Below are 23417 nucleotides of genomic sequence, written 5' to 3'. Positions count from 1 at the left end.
GGCTGCTGAGTTTGACTAGTCAGGGATGTCACAGCTATATTTAGCAAGTGTTGCTGGTGGCTGTGGAAGGAGCAGGTATCATTGCAACAGTGGCTGTGGGACAAAGTCAAATCATATGAGAAAAACCACTGTACACAAACAGTACTTCGTTTGGTTTCCAGCTAAATTTAATGGAAGTTAATGGCTGAAAATTAGACAATTTATGAAAATGCAAATCCAACTAACCAATTAAAAACAAAACACAATATAGTTTTTTTTAATATAAAGCTTTTATTTTGAAAATACAGTAAGTATCCTTTGTATAATTCGTATAAAAAAAAACACTCTCAGCTCAGAGTCCTTCAATGTGTCATTGACGGTGGAGATCAATAAGTTGAAAAAAAAGGTTGATCTGGACAGACAGTAAGGTGTAGTTGAGAGCATTATACAACTGGTTGATTAACTGTATGAAAATGATTATGGACTGTTATAAAAAAAATGTTTACATGATGTTTGGAACATTTGGAAAAAAAAAAAAAGGCTGTTAATTTGCTGATCCACCAAACACTGCAGCTTAACAAGCATCTATGAAGCATCTGCATTGGTTCCACACTTGCTCTGACTGAGGGAGTTGGCCACGTAGCCAATCAGAGAGAGGTATTCCTGAAAGCTGACCTTTCCATCGTTGTTCTCATCCAGTCCCCGCTTCAGCTCCTCAACGGCAGAGGAGCTGTTTGTATCCTGAACACAAAGGCATACACAGAAGCAGAAGGGAAATACTGTTAGTGGTAATATGGTAAAAATAAAATAAAAATCCAATATACTGATGGATTATTTATGTACAGCAAAGGGTGATGAAGAACACACAATGTTATGCAGTTCCTCACCTCCATGATGCCGCCAAGCTGTTTAGATACCAGTTTCTGGAAGCCTTTCTTGTCTAGGTTGTCCTTCCCCTTGGAAGAACTAATAAATGTGGTCACAACGGTCTTAATGGCTGCCTCCATATCTAAAGAGAGAAACAAGAACAAAAAGCCCAAAGGAGAATTGAATGTAGGAAGTGGTGAGTAGAGATATGACTATATCTTAGAGGCTCACACATCATCACGTTGGGTACAGTTCCCATAAATTATATTACTATGAAAATATATTTACATTTGCTACAATGGATGTTCTGGGATAGATAAAAGGCTTATTTCGGTTATTGAGTGCATCATTGCAGAAGAGAGCACATCATAACCTTGGAATGCTTATGCGCAGCTGACTGATCAAGATTAGGGATTCATAATTAACTAAAATTATATATTATAATGTATTAAAACATTACAGTATTTCACTTCATTTAGTATATGTGATATAATTGGAAACATACTGACATAAAATACATTGAGTGCAGTTAAAAAATAAACAAATGAATTGTTGTAATATTGCTATCTAAGCCGGGCAGCACTGATTGAGAAAGTGTTAGATGGATCACATCTTGTAATTGTATTTGAATTGGATATGTTTGGATATGTCCCCTCACATAACAATGTGAGAAAGGTGAGACAAACAAGTGATGTCAGCATAGAAGAGGAAGGGAGAGAAGAGAAGAGGAAGGGGCCGAGCCTGTGGAGGCTCTCTGAGGTAAACAGAGCAAGAGAGAGGGAGTTATGGAAGGTTGAAGAGGAGGGGAGTCTCTGAGGTAAACACAATGGGAGCTGTGATCTCTGACGGTGGACATCTGATCCCCAGAAGCCAGCGGGAGGCCACAGGTTCAGATTTCTGCCTGCTGCCCATCTGCTGCAGCACACCTCCCCTCACACTGTAGGAACACACTGCATACTGTGCTCAAGTATGAACTGACAAACATCACACAGCACGAATAGATTAAACAAGCCTGAAACATCTAATGCTGCTGTTATTGACAGAATCTCAGAGTCGTGTGAAGCCACATCCTCGGCTGAAGACGGGCAGTTTTTGGTTCATGTTACTCAATGCTTATTGCTAGTTGGACGTTGCAGGAAGGACAATGCAGAAACATCCTCTCATTGGATTTCAAACCTAGAATCACAATAGCTACGACCCAATTCCATATTACATGTCAATTCTACACACATTTTGATTATGTTGTACATACTGGAAAAATGACAAAAGTCTACTTATCCACTTATTTTTTGAGTTAGCTGTTGATAAACACTAGGTATTTTCACTGAAGGCAGTTTAACATGTGATAGTAGAAAAAGCACATGTGTAAACAATAAAGTTAATGATGCTTCAATTCAATTTAGCGGCTTCACTTTCAGGGTCCTGGTATTGTGCGTGCTGGCTCACTGTCACACTGTGACAGCTTACTGAGACACTTGAATAGAACGGAGCCATTGTTAAAGTTATAAATAACATCTGTGCTTTTCCTATTATAACAAGTCAAGATGTCTGCTGTGAAAAAGGCCTGTTGTCTCACAGTGCAATGCACAAATGAAATAGAGAAGTTACTCACAGCTGCAAAAAATAAAATGAATATAGTAGTGGGTGATGAAAGAGCTCCAGGAATATAAAGGAAAAAAATCAAATAAATATGTTTTTATATATATTTTTTTCTTTCTCCTTGTGAAGTTTATGTGGCAGTGACAAGCTGTGTCCCAACTCCAAACTCCATAATAATTCTAAGCAGGTTTTTGTACAGTTTTAGTTTGTAGTGTGTATAAAGTGACAAAATTAAGTATAATCAATACAATTAGACTGGATACTATAGTAAAACAGCTGCAAACACATTGTGGATGGTGATAAAACAGACCCATGGACACCTCAGAAAAGATAAACTAACTAATAAATCCTACATTTGGATGTCTATTTGTAATATTATAAGGTTTGATTGCCATACATCTTTGTACGTATTTTACCAGTTCTTGTTAGGATGAAACGATTAAGAATGCTGATTGTTGTATACTACCTGCAAAAACAGTATATTATGAAAATGTGTCTGAAGTATATACTGTATACAGTTAGTATGTAGTATGGAAATTTGGTTGCCATCCATAATCATAAAAAATAATTAAAAGTATTAAGATTAATACAGAGCAGGAATGATTATCAAAATGGTTGTCAATTATTTTTCTGTCAATAGACTGATCAGTTAATTAACTAACTGTTTCAGCTGTACTTGTATAAACTGTTGGGTAGTTTAATTGATAGCTAAATTCATCACATTTTATAACCTTCTAATATGATTAGTATGTAAAAATCTTAATTTGTAAAGTAACTAGTAACTAAAGCAGTCAGATAAATGTGGTGGAGTAGAAGCAGGAAGTGGTATGAAAAGAAAAGGTACAGTACTGTATATTATAGGTATGTAGCATGGCAGTAAGACACAGCTGTTGATTTTTAAGGAACTGGGACTGAATCTTACAGCAATAGACAGTGCTAATCTGTACGACCAGTGTGTGTGCACCCTCACTTTCCACTAATTCAGAGGGGTTTCTCCAGGTTTCAGCTCCCATTCAGCTTTATGTTGTCTCAACAAAACAAGATTTCCAAGGCAACTGCTCACAGAAAATAAAAGGCCTGAATAAATGCTGCAGATACTTGAGTAGAGTTGATAAGTATCACAGCAGTGGTGGTGTGAGGCCTTGCTGCAGGATTTCCAGTGTGTACTGGAAACTACTGGGAGGCAGCACATGATGGGTAATGATGATGAATGCCTGTGGCAATGTTGTTGGAGTAATTGTAGAAGCTGATAAATCTCCCATCTGACACAGATGTCACACCTCAGTGCTGACACTATGCACCTACACTGACCTACACACAAGGACATACAGATAGACGGACAGAAACACACACACACACACACACACACACACACACACACACACACACACACACACACACGCACATATCTACAGATGGACAACACCAATTAGGACTTCTGTTGCATTAGCCTAATTACTAGGTGAATGAGAGCAGGCACCCAAACCCTGTATTTTGTTTCATGTCTCCCTGCCATGCCAGCACACGCACACACACGCACACGGAGGTGGACACAACCCTTTCCAACATGCAAGTGAGCGTCTGTCATCAGCATGCTGTTCATTATTATTTAATGGGTTACTATAATTGTCCCAACACCTTCCTAACACCCTCTACAAGACGAACAGCAGCATGGGAGCTAGGCCGACCAGTGTCTGAATGTGTTTACAGCTGTACAGGCCATACATCAAAATGGTGGACAGGCCACCATCCATTAGCGTCTCTTCCGAGTGTAATGAGATGAACATGAAACCGAGGAGGCTCCAGAACTGGAGACATCATGGCCACAGAATTACAAATGGGTAGAAAGGAACATGCAGTAGGGTTTGTCTGATAAGAGCAAGAGGTGGCCTTACTGGGAGTGTGCGCTGACTACACATGAGACTCTCCCACAGCCGCTCTCGGCAGAGTGTGGAGATTGTGATTATAATGACTCAGGTGTACTGAATGCTTGTGTGAGGCCAAGTGCATTGTTTTATTTTCATTACTAATCCTCTTGGGGGGATTCTAACTGGAATTTTGCATGACACATCAGTTATTTCCTTTTTGGCTTGATATTTAAAAAAAAAAAAAAAAAAAGCATGTATGTCAATGTATTATAACCAGGTTAACCAAAGAGTGGTGTGTCTCTTTTTTTTAAACTGATCCTTTAATACCTATCCTGTATTTCACAATCACTGCTTAATGGATGCTGAACCACAGACTGGAAACTACTGCCCTAGCTGGTTCGGAATCTGGTTAATTAAATGTTTCATGTTAGTATGGTAAAAAGGAATGTAATGTCAAATTAGGGAATCTGATATCTCTGGCAGAATTCATGACCACTCAATGACCCCTTTGTTGTCTCTGTAGCTTATTCCCCCCCCCTCATTTTGTCATGTTATTCTCTGCAACTGTTCATGCTGCAGTCTTGGCCACGTCTCCCCTTGCACACTTGTCTGGTTAAACAAAGGAATAATATAATAGACATGTGTCTTTTGTCATATTATATTATCTTATATCATTATTGTTTTAATTGTGACCTGACCTGCTGTTGAAAGTTAAGCTCTCAGCTCACATGTAGAATATGCATCATAGTGTACGTGCATACCTCCTACAACCATGACTGTTGTGCAGACGTGGGTGAGTTTCGGCCATAGTCTGTGTTGCAACGAGCTTTACGGCTTGACATGTTCAAACCAGTTTACAGGTAAGCCAGGGAGGGCCACCCAAGCCCAGTCAACCCATTCCCCACTACCAAAATGTTCAAAACTCTGTCCTAAATGTCTGTGTTTTTACCAGGCCGACTGCAGACCACACAGGTCGGTATACTCTGGCACTGGCACCTGATAGTTTATGAGCATTGATTAACCTCAGCGACCAATCAGCTCCACCCTGGTCGTGTTGTTTGCGCTAGGTGTGTCTGACTCACATCCTCCATGAGCATGTTACCTGTCATCGCCCAGGTCAGTATTTCTCCTCCGCGTCAATTACTACTCCGGGTCGAAGCCATCCGAGTCTCGCTACCGGAGTCTTATCATAACGTTAATCATTCAGACTGATAAGAAGCCAAACCCCGACCGCCGTTACAATGATCAAAGTTCGGCTGCTTAACGGGGCGAAAACGGCCCTCGGCGCACACGCCAAAAACTAGTCGGCGCCGTGCGTAACGGAGATGTCAGGGGCTTGCCCGCGTCCCACATTTACATTTAGCCCGAACTAATCCTGACAATTTGTAGAGCGGACCAGAGGCAGGACTGACACACAGCAAATAAATAAGTAAACGTGACTCGAGACTCCTGTTTCTCTGGAAGTGTAAAGAGATTGGGGTTCGATTACCAAGAAGGAGAACCCGATCCCTGTGGCCACCAAGCTGGGTAATGACAATAGAGACGCTCGCTAATTATGCAAAATTTATGACACAGTGGAGGAAATAAATAAGATAAAGTGGTCCCTTTTTTTGCCGAGAAAACAGCGCAATGAACTAATGAACAATAATGTCCAGTAACCACAGAGGCTGAGCACAAAATTCAACATTCAGAATAAAGCAGACTCACCGTTAGGACAGGGGGAAACAAAAGGCAAGGAACTATTTCACTGGAAAGCTGCTCTCCTTCTCTCCTTCTCTCACTCTCTCTCTCTCTCTCTCTCTCTCTCACACACACACACACACACAGCCTCTTCTTCAGTCTTGAGCAAGATTAACCAGCAACACATATCTTTTCCGTGATTTAACTTCTCTCCCCAGCCAACTTTTTTTTTTCTCATTGTCATAGGGCGTGTGCCTGAGAGAGGAGGAATGTGGAAAGAGGCGCAGCTCGAGCAGCGCAGCAGTTTTTCACCAAGCATTCTGTAACAAACATTTCCGTTGTTCAAGAAAACACAGCGAGTCTTTATAATGTGGTTTAATAAATGTTTTTCATTTTCTTTTTTAGCATGTCTGCTTTTGCTGCACTCATCTCGCGCGTTTTCCCTTTTCGTGGCACACTTTCTCTCAACGTGTACAGCAACAGGCGCGCGCCCATGCCTAAAGTGCGCGTGTGTTCAAAGCTTTCCCAACAGACAGATGGATTCAGGCCACACCCTGAAACTTTACTCACTTGTGTACAGAATGGAAAAGATAGCGTTCACTGGCGAGGAAACTTTAGAACAAACAAACAAACAAACAAACAAACAACTGAAGGACTCAGCAGCAAATAAACAAGTCTTTAGATTTTATTTCCAGCTTTTAACATATTAATCTTTCTCTGCCGACACACCACACCTCTGTTTGGTTGCTGGTGGGAGGTGATTTACTCCACAAGGTGTGTTTTCCAAGAATTAGGAACGCCAAGAATACATAGTGCTGCTAACACACACACACACACACACACACACACACACACACACACACATTCGCATTCCCATACTGCAACTCCCTTGTAGACCTGTAAGCACAAGCAGCTGTGTGTATGTGTTGGTGTATGAGTGTGTGTGTGTGTGTGTGTGTGTGTGTGTATGTGTCTGCTGGGAACTAGGACTGGTTCTAATATTGCTGAAACTGATCAATAGTATTCTGTGACACAACAGTCTGCCAGTTTGGCAGTTGCTGGTGAGAGGATGGGGGTGAGGAGAAATTCACACTACTGATGAAAAACACAGCATTTAGCATTCGAATCAGAGTTTAGGGTGTTTTCCATTTGGCCGTTTTCCCATTTTCTCTAAGTGTATGGCACACAGACAATTTAGTAACACACGTGGAACTGTAACAGTGCATCTGAGGACACTCTATTGGCTGAACCCCCCATGTTTGCACGCAAGATGCCCAATCAGCTGCCAGAACTCCAGGAAGTTGAGCTCTCCATCGTTGTTCTCGTCCAATGAGCTCATGAGCTGGTCCATGGCAGTGGGGTCGCCAGCATTCTGCAGGAAAACAGGAAGATGCAACATATAGTACTTAAAAACAATAGAGATAGTCAGTGTGGACCGACTGTGATGATATTTTGGTTGTGCGTGTGGGGCGATGAGACAGATGCAAGCTGACACCACTGGCACGTACACCGGTTAAATAATTCATGCAGCATCAGCAGAGGTGGTTTGGCACAAGGATCTATTGCTCTGTCACCATCTAGTGGCCAGTGGGATTATTTTAGCTGTTGCATGCAAGCAGAAACATGGAATTTTCCACACTTGGAAAAGGCAGCCTTGGATTTTTTTGTTGGGCCTCAGGAACTGCTACTTTGTGCTGTTGTGCTCTGGTTAAACATGCAGAGTTCTGACAACACAACCACAACTAAACAAGACTAAAGTGCAACTCCAAAGTCTCTAAAGGGTGGCAACTCTTTATGAAAAACATTGTTTTTGTGGAACGCAGTGTAGAGTTATATCCTGTCCCAGAATGAGATGTAACTGCTCAGTCCTGCTCGGGATCACAGGCAGGAGTGTAGAGAGTGAAATATTCTGAAATAATCTTTTTCAAGCACTGTTATTTGACTCAGAAGTTACAGCAAGACCACATGCATTGAAAACTGCCCACGTAAAAGAACATAAGTAGCTGTTTGAAGACTAACAGTCTAAGTATGACTAACAGTTAATTATATGGTCAGAGCAAAAAGGGCCAATGTGGCATCCAGATGATACCCATTTCAATATGATTACGCCCTTTGGAGAAAGCTTTTTTTTTTTTTTTGTCTGACAAACAAAGAGATTCAGAACAAACTTAGAGTATCTTCCTGATTATCCTGTATCGGTCTGACTGCAGGTTACTCTTGTCAACTGGTAGCTGAGTGCAATACTTCATACCATAAATCTCCAGCTAAGACTGGTGATATTTTGTTTTCGTTACTTGTTATTACAGCGACTAATGAAAAAAACACCTGCACACCCCGCATTGTGTAATTAAAACCAAGAAAAGACGAAAAAACAAGAAAAACCCCAACAAGGCTTTGTCCATTTGTAAATACTCTCTTAGGTCTCCTGCCTGTCTGTGCCTCTCTGCCACAAACCCATTTGTTCCTATTAAAGATGAAGATATTTAGCCCCAGATAATACCTTTAATCTTAAAAAAGATAAATAGATTGCCTAAAACCCTTCAGCACTGTAGCTTTTAACACACGTTACTCAAAAAGGAGTAAATAGTGAATTTTTGTGGGGACTTTTGTTTTCCAGCTGCAGGCACACATTTGGTGCAGTAGTGAGTATTTATGGCAGCAGGACAATGTGTGTGCGATCAACTCAAAATAAACTCCAGTGTCAGGGTTCATTGTAATGAAGGACGGACCTTGTGCAGTGGGGTGGCTTTTAATAGCTTTTAATAGTTGCTGGTGTGTTTTTAAACGTTTTTGGACAACAATGGAGCTCTACAGCACAGAGGAACAAACTACATCAGGCTTTGGATACCTAAGACACATTTAAATCTGTAATTGTTGGTTTGGGTATTTCCATGGCATTTGTTGACCCATTATTATCTTCTAAGTCAATTCATTCCCAGTTTTAGAGCAGTACACTATATGCTTGTAGTAGCTATTTCCATCTCTGAAGCATAAACCAGCATATTTATGTTACTTTTTGAATTAAAAACAGACAAACAAAAGCTAATTGCTTAAATATTTCAGTGGATGTTATAGATGTTGGAGTTAAATCCGTCCACCCACTGTTATATACCAATAAGTAGACTACACAACTACTCATCATTGCATCCTTACCTTGACAAAGCTGGGGAGCTCTAATGTGACCAGACTGCGAAACTCATCTCTGCTCAGTGTGTCAGAGGAACCGTCACTACCAGCATACGCCTTGAACTTGGACACCAGCACACCAATAGCAGACTCCATCACAAGTCAAGAGGCGCACAGGGAGGATCTTCAGCCAAAATTTCAGGAAAGATAAAAATGAGAAAAGTTGTTCATCAAAAAAAATAATTCATTTACAAAATACAGTTGATTTATGATACAGATGAAGCTCAAGCTAGGATAGAAGATAAACAACTTGATCTGATATGATCAGGTAATACAAATCATAGAGACTCACCAACTCAGGTATGATGTGGGTAAGGTTGTGAAGACACACATCTTCGTGGTCTTTTTCTAGCCAACCTCTTCTGGCACAGAAGATAAATAATTCACTAATTGCTCGCTATGCCTGTGTTTTTGTTCACCATTCATTGCAACCAGTAAAAATTTAAACCATGTTTCCCCAAAAAACCACTGACCTTTTTCCATGACGTGATTTTAATTTCAGTGTGTAACTAGTCTCTGGAAGGAGTTAAGGATTGCTGAGTGAATCACCTCATTCAGGAAAACCCCAGACTAACTCAGACTGACAATCAGAGTTAGAACGAGTTAAACAGATTACAATGTGTGTGCACAAATTGTTTGATGTTTTGCTCAGTTCATGCCAAAGCATGGACAATAGTCTCACATTTTTCCTTTGCTATGGATGAGTGTGTAACTGTGGGCAAATTGCTTTAGAGAGCCAAAAGAAAGCAGTAAATCAGATATAATTATACAGCCTGTGTTGCAAAAACTTTTGAGAATGAGGCACTTGGGTTTCACCTCAGAGAAGTCACATTATTTAAGCCAAAGGTCTGACGGGATGTGCACAATTGGCATATTAGGGAGGCAGTTAGTGCTAACAAGCACAATGGCTTTATCATCCAAACATCCACACACCTTGTTTTCTTGTCTCAGCTGCATGACACACACACACACACACACACACACACACACACACACACACACACACACACACACACACACACACACACACACACACACACAATCTACATCCCCACACACCTGAAACAGCAGTCTACAGTTCTTCTCTTTCCATTCCCTCGGCCATCATTGAGGAAGGAGAGTGCAGCTACAAACACAAAATAAATGGCTTACAGAGAGGACTGAGACTTCATATACAGTATAAAAGCATCAGGGTTTTTTCCCCCATGGGGCGATGCTGCTTGTTGTTATGATTAATGTCTTATATATTCCTTGATTGCCTGCTGTACCCACCCATCCAGCACTTGGCCTTCAGAGTGAATGCATTTTATGCATTAAAGGTTTCATGCAAAAAAATTAAATAAAAGTCAAGGTCTTTAAAGTCATAGGTGTATATAGCAATGCTTATTTACAATACGTCCTTCCCCAGGCTTTATTAGGTAGATATTTATTACAGAGAAGCTGTTAGGGAATGTATATGTGCACAAGGCGTTGCTGTTCCAGAGACAGCAGTATTAAAGTATTGTGTGCACGTATCTGCTTGTGTGAGTGTGTGACATTACCACTGCAGCTGGATGGTTGAATGGCACCTGACCTTGTTTTGAGTGGTTAAATATGAATAGTTATTTCTCTTAGATCGTATAGAGATATGCAGTATGTATGTAAATAGTTTCAATATCTAACCAGGCTGGTAACTCAGGTATCTAGGCTCAAACAGACACTATGAATGACTGACAAAACAGACTCAGTGACTGAATAATGTGAAGTCATCATCATCAATCTTCTTTTCCTCTGTTGCCATCAGCTATGTTGTTCCACCCATCCAGATACAGGGGAAAGAAAAAGAAAGGGACAGCAGGAAAATGATCCCAGAGGACGGAAAGAGGATGAAATTAACATCAGTCTGGTTGAGGCGGAAGGAGTTGATTGCTCTGCAATGGCACACTCAGTAATACATCACTCATGTTGTAGCTGTCAGCAAATAATTAACAACTTTGTGCAGATTCCACTGACTTTTAACAGACATTGGTGGCACAATTGCTCAAACACACATAAACTTATTAATATTCAATAAAACAAAGGCCTTACCTTCTTTCTAACCTTGCAGATTCATCAGGAAATCTTGACTTAAATCCAAAAAGATCAAATTCAGATGAAGCATGAAGACCACAAATCACTGTTAATAAAATGTTTGCAGGTGGCATTCTTTGAAGATACCAAAAATGTAACAAGTGAGTGAAAAGAAGACAAAATCAAGTTATTTTATTACAGGGATGCACCCAATTTATTATTCTGCTCTCATGACAGTAATAGTGGCAAACATGAACATCCTAATCATACAAAGCTCTCTTTGCTGCCGCACAGTATGTGGTTCTGCATTAAAACCTTCTAAAATACAATCTCTGTGTGGCTGAAGGCCCTTGTATCAGCAACATTTCATAAGTTAGCGTGTAAACAGGAAAGAAAGAAAACATACTGTTTTTGGAAACTATTTGCCATGACCAACCTAATCAATAAAAAGCAATTGCTACTTTCACGATAAAACAATAATTAAGGACATTTTAGTGCACAACATGAGTTCTGTACCTGAAAAGAAACACACATGCTCAACATGTCGGTATTTTATGTGCCAACTGTTTGTTTATTTATATTATGCCAACCTCTATAAAATAAGTTAATTATATATTTCTGCATTTCAGCATAGTTCTTAACACATCTGATGCAATATGTACAAACATTCAAAACAAAGTCAATGCAGTCTAATTTCACATAAAATATTCACTAAACTTTTTTTCAGCAGGTCATGTTCACTTCACCCTTTAGAAAAACTTGTTTGTTTTATCTAAAGCTATTCTGAATTTAAGAGACAGGCTGAAGCAGTTAATACATAAAGATTAAGTACTGCAGAAACAGTCCTGATCAGTGAATAGGTAGGCATCAACAGTGCACAGTGCTGTTTGCAGAGGAAGAGGTGTAGTGTGTGAATAAGACTATACAGCATCTATTCCTGGATGAGAGTCAAAGCAGAGTACCATCCAACTCAATCTAACAGGTTTAATCTCCCGTATGCAAATGGTATACTAATGTCCTAAAGTAATTTCCATGTGTGTGCATGTGCATAAGTAAAGTAGAAAATGACCCACCACAGTGAAATTAAATTATAAACTGAACTTGCAGACGGAAGGGGTAAAATAAGATCCTGTAAAAAGGATAACAGGGTGACATACTGTGTATACCTGTAAGCATTTGTGGTCCATTATAAAATGTTCTCTTTGAATAAGCCCTCATCCGTCATGACAGCTCTTAGCTACTTTGAACAGATCCATCAGTTCTATCGCTTCATCAGCCCCGTGCCCTTCCGCTCTCCTTCCTCCACTCCCCTTTGGATCTCTCCTCTTTCTCTCTGGCTCCAGGCAGTGAAAACCTTTTCATGACATCTTTTTCAAACCCTTCCATTTCTTCTTCTAAGGCGCTATCCTCCTCTTCGTCATCGCTATCTCCTTCCACCATGTCTTCCAAAACATCTCCCAAATCTTCGACGAAATCTTGAAAGCTCATCTTGTCGTGAACGAAGACTCCGTCCTTGAAGAACTCATTGGCTAGCTTTTTGAGCTCTTCTATTTTGGATGCATCCACCCCCACCTCCTCTGCCTTGGCTAGGTACGTTTGGAGGATGGCCTCGAACTCAGGGAAGGGGACAGGGAGAAGACCCTCAGTCTTGGCACAGGTCTCCAACGAGTTACAGTGTTGTGGTGGTTTGGGGTTGTGCTGGAGGCGGTCTCGCTGCTGGACCCAGTACTCAGGCTGCTCCATGGAGGGTCGGCGGTGTGCGTGAGGAGGATTCTTGTCTCCCCACAGATGCTCTTGCTTGTGTTCGTGATTACCGGTAAATTTGTCCTCGTCTTTGTGTTTTGGGGAGCTTGATCGGTCTTTGTTCCAATCGCCATTGAGTTTTTTTTCTTTCTGTCCTCCTTCTTTCTTTTCCCACTGTTTCCTCTCATCCATGTTCTTCCACTCCTTATCATCTTTACCATTTTTACTCTTCCACCCGTTCTCTTTCCCTGGTTTCCTCTCATCCTTCCCCTTCCTTTCTTTGCCATGATTTTCGCTCTCTTTCCACTGTTTCTTTTCACCCCTTCCTTTCCCTTCTTTACTATGATCTTTGCTTTTTTCACTCTTCCATTCATGGTCTTTCTTCCACTCTTTCTTTTCACCTTTCTCTTTCCAATCTTTTTTCTCCCATTTCTCTTTGCCACTTTCCTGATTGCCATCTTTTCCTTTCTTCCATTCTCTCTCTCCCTTCCATTCCCTACCCACATGCTTTTCTCCGTGGTCTTTTCCTACCTTCCAATCCTTCTTCTCCTCCTTACCCCTCCATTGTTTACCCTCATTCACTTTTTCATGCTGTGACTTTTTCCAGCCTTTCTCCTCCTTCAATTCTTTTCTTTCACTCTTTTCTATCCGATCTTTCTTCCCTTCCCTTTCCTTCCATGGCTTTCCTTCATCACCTCTGCTTGCCTTTTCTTTCTTCCACTCCTTATCCTTCCATTGTTTTGTCTCATCACTGTGCTTCTTTTGCTTACCTTCCTTATCTTTCTCCTTGTCAAACTTTCCTTGCTCATGCTTTCCCTTTTTCCATTCTGTTTTGCCTCCATCCTTGCGCTCCTTTTTCTCTCCTTCCTTCCATTCAGATGTGTCTCTCACTTTCCCCTCTTTCTTCTCTCCCATGTCCTTTTTATCCATCTTCACATCTTTCTTTTTCTCCTTCTGGTCTGGCTTCCTAGGCTGTCTCTCTGCAGATCCAGCTGTGGCCTGTGTGCTGTCCTCTGGCTGGCCACTGGGGGGCAACGTAGTGGGCTTCACAGGTGCTTGAACTGCTTCACTGGCTGCTGAAGGAAACACAAGAAGTCACTACAACTACAAAGATGAGGTGTGAACATTCAAGAGAATGACAGGAAAGAAAAAGGAAGAAACACATGGCCCTTTCCCTAGCTGTCTAATAACTATCACCCTTCTACATCCTCTACGTCCCCTCCCTACCTCCTCCCTCTCTCCCTTTGTACCTGAGGAGAGTTTTAATTCAGTCACAGTGGCCCTCAGTGTTTCTAGTTCTTTCTGTAGGGCCGGGACAGACTCCAGCTCTCTCTTCATCCTCTCGTTCTCTTTCTGAAGGACAGGGAGAGATGCCACCTCTTTCTTCAACCTACTGTTTTCCTTCTCCACCTCCTCCCACTGCAGCCGCTCCTTTGCTCCCTCTGCTGCCTGTCCCTCGGCTACTTTTAGCTCTTCTTTCTGTGCCTGTTTGAAAAAAGAAGAACGGTAGAAGAGGGTCCTGTGAGAATATTACACACTCAGTGACACGTTTATGCGCGCACACACAGATTTATGTATATATGTATACTGCAAACACACACACACACACCAACCAACACCCCCACACACAGAGGAGAGATAATGTGAGAGACAGAATGGAGTCACACCTGAAGTTGGGCTTGTAGCACAGAAATCTGCTGGTTCCCTTTGACTAACTTATTTAGAAGCTCTGTACTATCAGCATCTACTGGGGGTGGAGGAACTTCTGGATTAAGCCACTCCTGTCAACAAATTGCACACAGAGCAACACAGTGGCGAGATTTTAGATAATGTCTCAGAATTATTATTGCCAGACAGAGTAGCCGAGAAGTGAGAGAACTGAGATAAGAAAGAACAAAAGTCCAGAGTAGCAGTAACGGCAATAATGCTGCCAGTGTTGTGGGTGGTCTCCTACTGAGCATATCACACTAAAAATTCATGTGGTGGCGATAGCCAATGTACTGTAAAATGGGTACACACAAAATGCTGTTATAATGAATAAAAGTTAGACCAGAGAGAACACTGACAGAAATGAAGTAGAAAAGAAAAATAAGTGTCAAAATGACGTCAGACTGACCTGTTTTACTGGTAACTCTGCGTCTTGCACTTCCATCGTACCATAGTCACTCTCTGCAAATGTTTTATGCAAAGCTTAATGTTCATGTGAATAACACCCAAACAATAATCAAGTTTTTACAATAAAATGTGTACTTCTCAGCTATTACGCTAATTTTCAGTTTCAATTTTGACCTTATCCTCCATGCTCTGGAAATGTTTACACTGATCATGCTAAGGAGCATTTATAATAACCTAAAAAGCAAGTTTCACTAGAAAAAGCATGGTGGCCAAGCAAAAAACTACATTTACATTATGGTGATGTGGTACATTTATTTAACAACAGCAGATAAGCTTTGTTGCATAAGTCAGGAATCACTCTCTTGCTCTTGCTTACAAAAGTTTAAAAGCGTGCAGTGCTTTAAAAATGCGCTTCTACTGTCATATGCATGCACGTTCCCACATGCAAACACATGCAGTGGGCAAGCAAGCACTCATTCACTCACACACACACACACTCACACACACACACACACACACACACACACACACACACACACACACACACACACACACACACACACACACACACACACAACCTACCCTCATTTAGGTCCATGAAGACACCTGCAGGTATAATACACCTCAGTCTCAGAGCACCCTTTGTACTGTTTACTGCTAATAACTCATCACTTTCCTCTAACTAACTTCACTTTAGAATCTTAAATATAATCAAACATTAAAAGGCAAAACAAAATGGGAGGCTAACATTCTCAACGAGTCGTTTGGGGATACCTACCTGAGAAAAAGATGGTGCCGAGGCCTAACAGAATGACAGCACCCAGGATGCACTTGTTCACAGAGAACCCGCTGTCGTCCTCCCGCTGTGGCAGCTGAAACTCTTCCTCTCCTTCCTCTTCCTCATCTGTCCTTCCGATACGCTCCAGAGCGGCTAAGAGAGACCTCCTTCTCCTCACCTCTGGCTCTCCCTCCTCTCCTGTCTTCTCAGTCCTCTCTTCACCCACCTCTAAATCCACAGGGGAGTCTAGACCGGTGGAAGTATGGAGTATGAGAATCTGTTGTTAAAATATATTTGGACTATTACTTTGAAATTTACAGGTTTAATCTATTTTATGGGTACCTCCAAAGCATAAATGTTTGAAACAACTGATCATTTAACGTGAATTTATCCATTAGATAATTTTATTTTATGCCACATTATTATTTTAAAGCAAAGCTGTTGCACATTATTCAGCGCAAATTCGCTCATCACTTACACTGTTGATGTTAGATAGCACAGCAGCTATAGCGCTGTAACCGGTCTGATGCTGCAGTATGAGAAAAAACTCCTTGTGGGAGGTAAGGCTTCTTTATTGGCTCTGTTGTGCATAGCACCCTGGTTAATTTGTTCCCACTGCCATTTCTTATTTTCCTTTATAATGCATAAATAAGGCTTAAATCTTGAATAAATTATTTGGAAAATTTATGTTTTTCATTTGGCAACTTCTAGCACCTTGAAACAACAATACTTAACGTTTCCAAACTATCCACATCACATTTTATTGCTAAAAAGCAACGGTACTGTAAAAGGGAACTATAAAGAACTCACTGTACTCTAGTTGGTAAACAAAACGTGGGTGAGAAAAATGCACAACAGAGCAAAAGAAGACTCATTTTTTTAATGCTGTAGTCAGAAAAAGAGCTGCAGACCCAAAACACCACACTGCAAAAAACTTTAGAGGTCCAAGTCCCTCTGAAGCCAATTTAATTCTGCAGGGTGTCATGCAACTAAAAGTTTCTCTGTCACATCATGCTCCCTGCCTCATACCAACCACAACCTCTCCAGACAACCTCCTGGCCCAGATACAGAACAATTCCATTACCAGCTGGTCCACCAAGTACACTTCAAACACAAATAGTACATACGGCTTAAGGAAAGGCTACAGGCATACCAGGTGATGATGTTTGCCATGTATATAACAACATACAGATAATAAAAACTGAAGCTGGGGTTATTCAAATATTAATGTAATTATGATGCGACTAAAGTCTTGTTGTTCATACCTGCCTGTTTCCCTACGTCAGTTGTCCTCTGAGACAGGTCTGACTCCTCCACTTCCTGTTGTAGCTCCTCCTCATGTAGCGGATGCAGTTGTCCTTCCTGTTTGAGCCCTTCCTCTTCTTCTGTAAACTCCACCCCTCCCAGAGTCTCTGTGCTCAGCAGTGAGGCTGGGGGCTCATCAGGGGAGGGGGTTATGTGGGTGTAGGAGTCAGAAAATGAATCAGGGTCAGGGCTGGGCTGTGCCGGGCCCTCAGGTAGGCCCTGTGACTGGCTGAGTGCATCAGTGCCAGGGACAAAGCTGCTGGACACTTCCAGAGTGGTCGGAACAGGAGCATTAGTGATGGCACTGGGCACAGAGGCGTGTTGCCCTGTGCTTGTGTCTCCACTTAGCTCTGCTGTTTTTTCTTCTGAGACCTAGGCATAAGAATCAGGTAATTAACATTCTTATTATTAGTATTAGTATTTCACTGTCAGTTAAAGGTTTTAGTTCTTCCTTTAGCATTTTTGGTTTTAAACTCAAACAATGTGTCTAATTAAAAAGAGTTAAATGAGCTGTCCTTTACCAGTCTACAACAAACAACAATTTGCTATTTTATGGGGAGTTATATGCTGGACTATTTCTTGTCAAGGACCAGTTGCCAGGCAACCAGCAGTTGCGGCTAGAAAAATAGTCCACAATTGTCCAGGTAGATATTGTTACCTTTTGAACCAAGCCACAATAGCTGTTTCCAGTCTTTATACTAAGCTAAGCTAGCTAGCTGCTGGCTGTAGCCTTAATGAGACAGATATTTATTTATTTATTGTTGTTATTTAAATAGAAACTTTGTGCTGAAGATAATTTTATAACTCCATCAAGAAGCTGTAGCCTGGTAACAGTTACACTTATAATTTGAATGGTGATAAGTGGCTACACGCCCACTCAGCCAATTAAAAGTAGATTCGAGTATTCACTCAAACAATGGTATAATTCCAAAAAAAGACAGCAGAATGTGCTCATTGGCCAACCATAACTACATATTCAGCTAAGCTAAGTTATAAATATGACGTGACAGAAAATTATGTCTATAGCTGTCTTACCAGGTGGCCCTGCACAGGGAGCCCCTCTGCAGACTCTGCACCACTTGCAGGCTGGTTCTCCCCAGAACCTGGATTGTCAAACACAGACACAGGAAACAAGAAGGGAGACCTTTAGAGCAATAGTTTAACATATTTCAGTTGTGACTCTTTGAAATAGGGGTGGGCAATATGGCCAAAATCTTGCATCATGGTATATGTAATTATATATCACTTAATTGAGAAATGGTTAAAAACTATATCATCACATTTGATTATTTTCTTCTTTTATTTCTAACTTTCATACAAACAAAGACAACTGTCTCACATTCTTCTCCCTCATCTTGGGTTGGTTGGGAAGCCTCCTGCTCTGTATTTACAATTTCACTCTCCTCCTCAATGTTTTCTTGTTACTCTCTTCTTCTGTAGCGGTTGGCAAAACCAGCTTACAGGTACATTACCGGCACCAATTGTCACTGTCACATCACGTGAGAATGTGGTAAGCAGTCCTGCTGCCTGAATCACGTTAACTTGCAAAGCAGCTGGATTCACAAGATCACAAGTTAATCCACCCAATTTGCTACATAGCCTACTCCGAATATACAGTATAGCAGAGTCTCTAAGGCGATAGCTCCTGTGGTGTAAATGGTACTGCCAAATCTTCCGGTGGACACATTCCTACCGTTGCCAAGTATATATACCATCTTTTGGTCAATTACAAGAAAAGGCAAATGTGCAAAAGTAAGTAAAAATGAAAGCTAGAAATTATAACAGGTTTGTTTGTGAACCTCTCCCATTCGTAGAATGTATTGTGACAAACACCTGCTGCAGATGTAAGGGTTTCTTCATGATGCTCCTTCCCCTCTGCCAAAGGCCTCAGGGTTTCAGCGGCGGTTTCCTAAAACAAAGAAACAACAGTCAACAGAAATAGACACACAGACATTACCATTTAGATATTATAGCCAGAGCAATCTAGGCTAATCTGAAAAACACAGTCTATCTTTTGACCCTTCTGAGTAATAGTTAATTCATAAAAAAGAAATGAAACAAAGGCAGTCTTATTAGAGAAACCTACTTCATATTCAGGTGACCCAAAAGAAAATCAATTGGGACAAGGACTTTTCTTTTTTAAAAATAATGCATTTTCAATGAGGTCAAGCACAGCGACTCCCTCCACATGTTCCTATGCTCTCTACACAGTGGTGATACCTCAGGAGTGAGGATGGTCCAGCTGTTGTTAGCACTGCTGCCACCAGACATGGCCCCCTAGAGGCTTTGCCTGTCTCCTGCAACAAAAGAGGAGCACACAGAACAGATCACATGTAATCATCAGCACTGGGACGAAATCAAATGAAACGGATGAACGTATGAACCTATACTCCTTTGTGGTTTCAAACACTGTGCATCAAAGCTGGCTGTGTGATTTTCCAACAAGGTAAATCCTAAATTTATAGACAGCAGAGTGGGAAAAATAACTCTGTGGATTTTTTAACAATGCACTTACGGAAGCAACAGATAACAAGCCCCATGTTAGCAGGTGTATTGTTAAAAGGCCTTTCACTAGTCTACAATCAGGGTGACAGTGTGAGTACTGCTGCTTGAAAAAAAATGTGTTTACATCCTCTGTACCCACACACAGGATTTGAATACATGCCTTTGCTTTTCAGCCTCACCCATTCTGCCAATAAAGGAGCTACTGTAACCTGTTGTTAAAACACTGCTGTGTGTTTGTGCATGTGTGCAGGAAGTCCAGTTCCCTGGAACCATTCAGTTCTTCATTAGTAGTTTGTGTGTGCTGTGGGTCTTTTGGTCACCCTGGCTTTTGACTAGCTTGGAAATGTTTTGGCAGAGACTAGGGTAACTAAGGCCGGCACTATTCTGGAGATACAGACAGAAGAATGGGCCGTATATTTCAAAGCTACTGGTCTGGTAATATATGTCTACAAACCACCAATCATCAACTGTACATTGTATAGACCTATTCTTATGTGTACATTACTATGGGATTTTTACAGTAAGATAAATATTTGGTGCAACTGTTTTTCCTTTTCCTATACATCTGTAGTGAAGTACCTGACCAACACAACTCTTTCTGAGACACATGACACTGACATTTCACTTTCACCACCGGATCAGATATAAAGCCTTTCCTTTCAAACTGCAGAGGATGACATAACAGAGACACATATTTACTATGTGTAGTCTGGCTTTTCTTTCAGTGAAAGCAGAAACAACGAACCACTTAAGTTAACACCACATCGTCTGGGTAATGGCACACTTCACTCCCAAAATTCAATTCTCTCCCAGCTCCGCAATTTAGGTCTCCTAATCGAGTGCCTCCCAAGAGGAGTCTTCTGAATCTAGCCTAGGGCCCTAGGAGCATTGTGGAGCATATAGTGGAATGGCTTAAATAGATACCAGCTAAATATAGCTACCATGAGATTGACTGGAGACAGAGAGAGGGAGCATGCAGAAGATGGCCATGGGGAACACAACAGAGGCACAGATGTATTCTAAGGACAGTGTTAAAAGGATTATTCTAAATGCACCACAAAGCTGGTGGTTTTTAACAGAGAAAAATATATTTTTCACTGCCTTGTACTCTTATTCTCTTATGTTTATAAGTAATATCTAACTTAAACTACAAAGCTCTAGCTTTGGGAGGCTGGATCACACCATATCTTAGCTTTATATGTTCACAGCTGTCATATTAACAAATACTTTAGGTAATTCATACAGTTTCAATCAAACAATAATCTGCATTCAGTTTAGTTTATGTATGTGTAACTGAATTAGACAGAAGTGCCTACACTTGTATTTTGTCCTGACCAAAATACAGCCAAACATATGACTACAACTGTACGCCTAATCTTATTATCTTGGTCTCAGCGGGGAAAATTACCAAAAAAGGTCAAGAGAATAAACTGCAGGAGAGGCCAATAGGACAGCAACGTTAGGCTGTCAGCAAAAGCACCATAAGCAGCTTTTTTACCAGACGTTCACACACAGCATCCTCTAGTGAGCAGCCAGTTCATCTAATTATTATGCAAGTTAGTTATACAGACTGAGCGAGAAGCCTGTGACAGGAAATACCATATGGCGATGGGCTCAAAGAAAAATAAAACTTAAAACACCGAGTTAGACTCAGAAATGTCACCTTTTCAACGCGTTGAATGCCAGCGTGAGTAAGTTAAATCACTAAAGGGTTCAAACAACATATACATTGTTAACACTGGCCATAAAAACACTCTATCGAGCAACTAGGAAAAAGTAAAGTGAAGCGTTGGAACCACGCAATGGAAGAACAAACAACAACAGAACTGGCGTTGTAACGTTGTAATAAAAACACTTGCATCCTCATTTAGCTCATTCTTACCGTGGTCCGTCGCTTTAATTCGGACTCCACAGTCTGTCACAGATACAGAAGACACTTCTGAGTCTTCCCATCCAACTTGGGAACTTGAAAGAAGAAGGTGCCTCCTAAACTTGCAAGATCCACGCGCCTCTCGTCCAATCACAGGCGGTGTTCGCTCTAGACCCGCCCCTCGCCCTCCTGTTCGACCAATGGCAATGCGGCGACACCGTACCTCACTAGGAAAGCTTCCAAATTGATTGACAGAAGCAGGTGACGGTAGGTATGTAAAACATACATCTTATATATGTTGGGGTATATTTTTCAAACACCACCAGTCCCCCGGTATTTGATGCTGATAGTCCACAGGCTTGGTCTGATTCCAGGTCGATATTTTGGTCACAATATCCTCCTTCGCCATTTACAAGTTTTTGTTCAATACATGCATAAATTGGACCTCTATGCTAGTTTGCATCTCATTATATATATATATATATAATTTTTTTTTGCTGCACAGTATATGTTAACTATAAGATTGATCCAAACAAATTGAACAAAAAAGCAGACATAAAGGTAATATTTTTCTATTCATTAGTTCCTTTATTCATTGCACACCAGTTTTTGTTGTACAGGAGTGTCATTCCTCAAGATCTCAGATCAGCAGGCTGAATTCAGGACACTCTGACCCAGTCTCACAATGAACATTTGTAGCATCGGGAAATGCGCAAGTGTGTTTTCTGGAACCCAAGAAAAGCATCCTACAGATAACAACAGAACAAAGATATAAATAAAAAACATGTTAAATATGCAAATAGGCATTTTATGATTTAGCAAACCTATTCCTCATTTCAGTTGCTGCTTATTGAAAGCCTTTAAACAGTACACAACATAAACTGCTCTATATAAATAATAATGATTTTACTTCACCATTTGCTCTAGTAGTTTGTTGTCATATGAGACAAGACTCATACTTGCCAATGCTTTGCCAGCACCGCTGATCAAACACTCCATTCCTGATGAAATAAAATGTGGTTGAAATTACACTGTAGGAGCCAACGGAGAAAAGGGGAAAATCAATGTTTGACCACTTGATCTACTCTCTCTCAGTCTGTCAGTCCAGGATCTCTTTGATGCACCAGCAGCAGAGAAGGAAATACAGGCACTCCTTAACCGATTGGATGAAACCGTAGGCAATGTTTCCACCCATGAAGTTCTTGCCTCGTCCCAGACCCATGGCCATGTCCCGCAGGTGCTGTCCCAGAGAGGAGGAGGGCATGGCCTGGGGTAGAGGACGCTGGGGATGCATGGCTCCGGAGGATGAAAACGAGCGCGCGGGCTGAGGCAACAAGGAGGGCAATTGATGGGAAGAAATAGGAGGTGAGGTCTGACAAATAGGATCAGACTGGGGCCTGTGCAACAGCTGAGGTCTGCTCCGTTTTCCTGGCACAGTCAGCTCCCCTACTTATAACCTCCTATACAAACTGCAGGCTGCCTCCATTCACATCCGGCTTTTTCTCGACTGTTCCCTGCTTTCAAACATCCGCTGATTGATTAAAGGCCTTGTTTACCTTTGCTGTGCAGTGTTCCTCTCAGTTGTACGCCCCACGCACAGACTCTCCCCTAGGCTCTAATAATCCCTGAATCAGCCCCCCACTGTTACAGGCTCATCTGTTCACAAACAGGATAGTTCCAGTGGCTCCAATACACCCCCCCCCCACATCCCACTCTTTGTTCAGGACAATATGTGATTGGCAATCATACCTTCTAGCAGTGTGTGTCCTTTGTATTTTCTTTTTCCCCCCTGTACTTTGAGAAAAAAAAATGAAAGGGATCTTAAAAGGCATTTCCAACAATATGAAGAATACTCAGGCTAAACGCACGCCTA

General features: G+C 41.2%; 4 protein-coding genes across 9 annotated transcripts; all 4 read right to left on the bottom strand.

Annotated features, from left to right (window-relative positions):
• Positions 1-250: 250 nt before the first annotated feature.
• Positions 251-6189, bottom strand: si:ch211-105c13.3 (uncharacterized protein LOC325758 homolog). Its single transcript, XM_051405964.1, has 3 exons — positions 6021-6189; positions 867-988; positions 251-720 (listed from the first exon to the last, which is right to left on the bottom strand). Exons 2-3 carry the CDS (start codon positions 984-986, stop codon positions 565-567), a joined length of 276 nt encoding a protein of 91 aa, XP_051261924.1. The 5' UTR covers positions 987-988; positions 6021-6189; the 3' UTR covers positions 251-564.
• Positions 6190-6660: 471 nt separating this feature from the next.
• Positions 6661-9536, bottom strand: LOC127366736 (protein S100-A11-like). The gene is made up of 3 exons (XM_051405965.1): positions 9472-9536; positions 9147-9303; positions 6661-7365 (listed from the first exon to the last, which is right to left on the bottom strand). The coding sequence occupies exons 2-3, from the start codon at positions 9273-9275 to the stop codon at positions 7231-7233; spliced, it is 264 nt and encodes an 87-aa protein (XP_051261925.1). The 5' UTR covers positions 9276-9303; positions 9472-9536; the 3' UTR covers positions 6661-7230.
• Positions 9537-11415: 1879 nt separating this feature from the next.
• Positions 11416-21682, bottom strand: pbxip1b (pre-B-cell leukemia homeobox interacting protein 1b). 6 transcript variants are annotated; one of them, XM_051405930.1, is made up of 12 exons: positions 21557-21682; positions 19390-19466; positions 19003-19078; positions 18205-18272; positions 17130-17541; positions 16894-16968; positions 15865-16110; positions 15669-15692; positions 15088-15140; positions 14639-14752; positions 14222-14456; positions 11416-14047 (listed from the first exon to the last, which is right to left on the bottom strand). In XM_051405930.1, the coding sequence occupies exons 2-12, from the start codon at positions 19438-19440 to the stop codon at positions 12501-12503; spliced, it is 2901 nt and encodes a 966-aa protein (XP_051261890.1). In that variant the 5' UTR covers positions 19441-19466; positions 21557-21682; the 3' UTR covers positions 11416-12500. The 6 variants fall into 6 exon arrangements, with proteins under 6 accessions (XP_051261890.1, XP_051261891.1, XP_051261894.1 ...); XM_051405931.1 differs by having other exon boundaries at positions 11416-14044; XM_051405934.1 differs by having other exon boundaries at positions 14366-14456.
• A 427-nt stretch (positions 21683-22109) lies between these two features.
• lenep (lens epithelial protein) lies at positions 22110-23301 on the bottom strand. Its single transcript, XM_051405966.1, has one exon. It carries the CDS (start codon positions 22836-22838, stop codon positions 22644-22646), a length of 195 nt encoding a protein of 64 aa, XP_051261926.1. The 5' UTR covers positions 22839-23301; the 3' UTR covers positions 22110-22643.
• Positions 23302-23417: the final 116 nt, after the last annotated feature.

The sequence above is a fragment of the Dicentrarchus labrax genome, unplaced genomic scaffold, assembly GCF_905237075.1.
Source record: "Dicentrarchus labrax unplaced genomic scaffold, dlabrax2021, whole genome shotgun sequence".
NCBI lineage: Eukaryota > Metazoa > Chordata > Actinopteri > Moronidae > Dicentrarchus > Dicentrarchus labrax.
The sequence above is the reverse complement of the archived record's forward strand: the minus strand, read 5'-3'. Positions and strand labels throughout refer to the sequence as shown.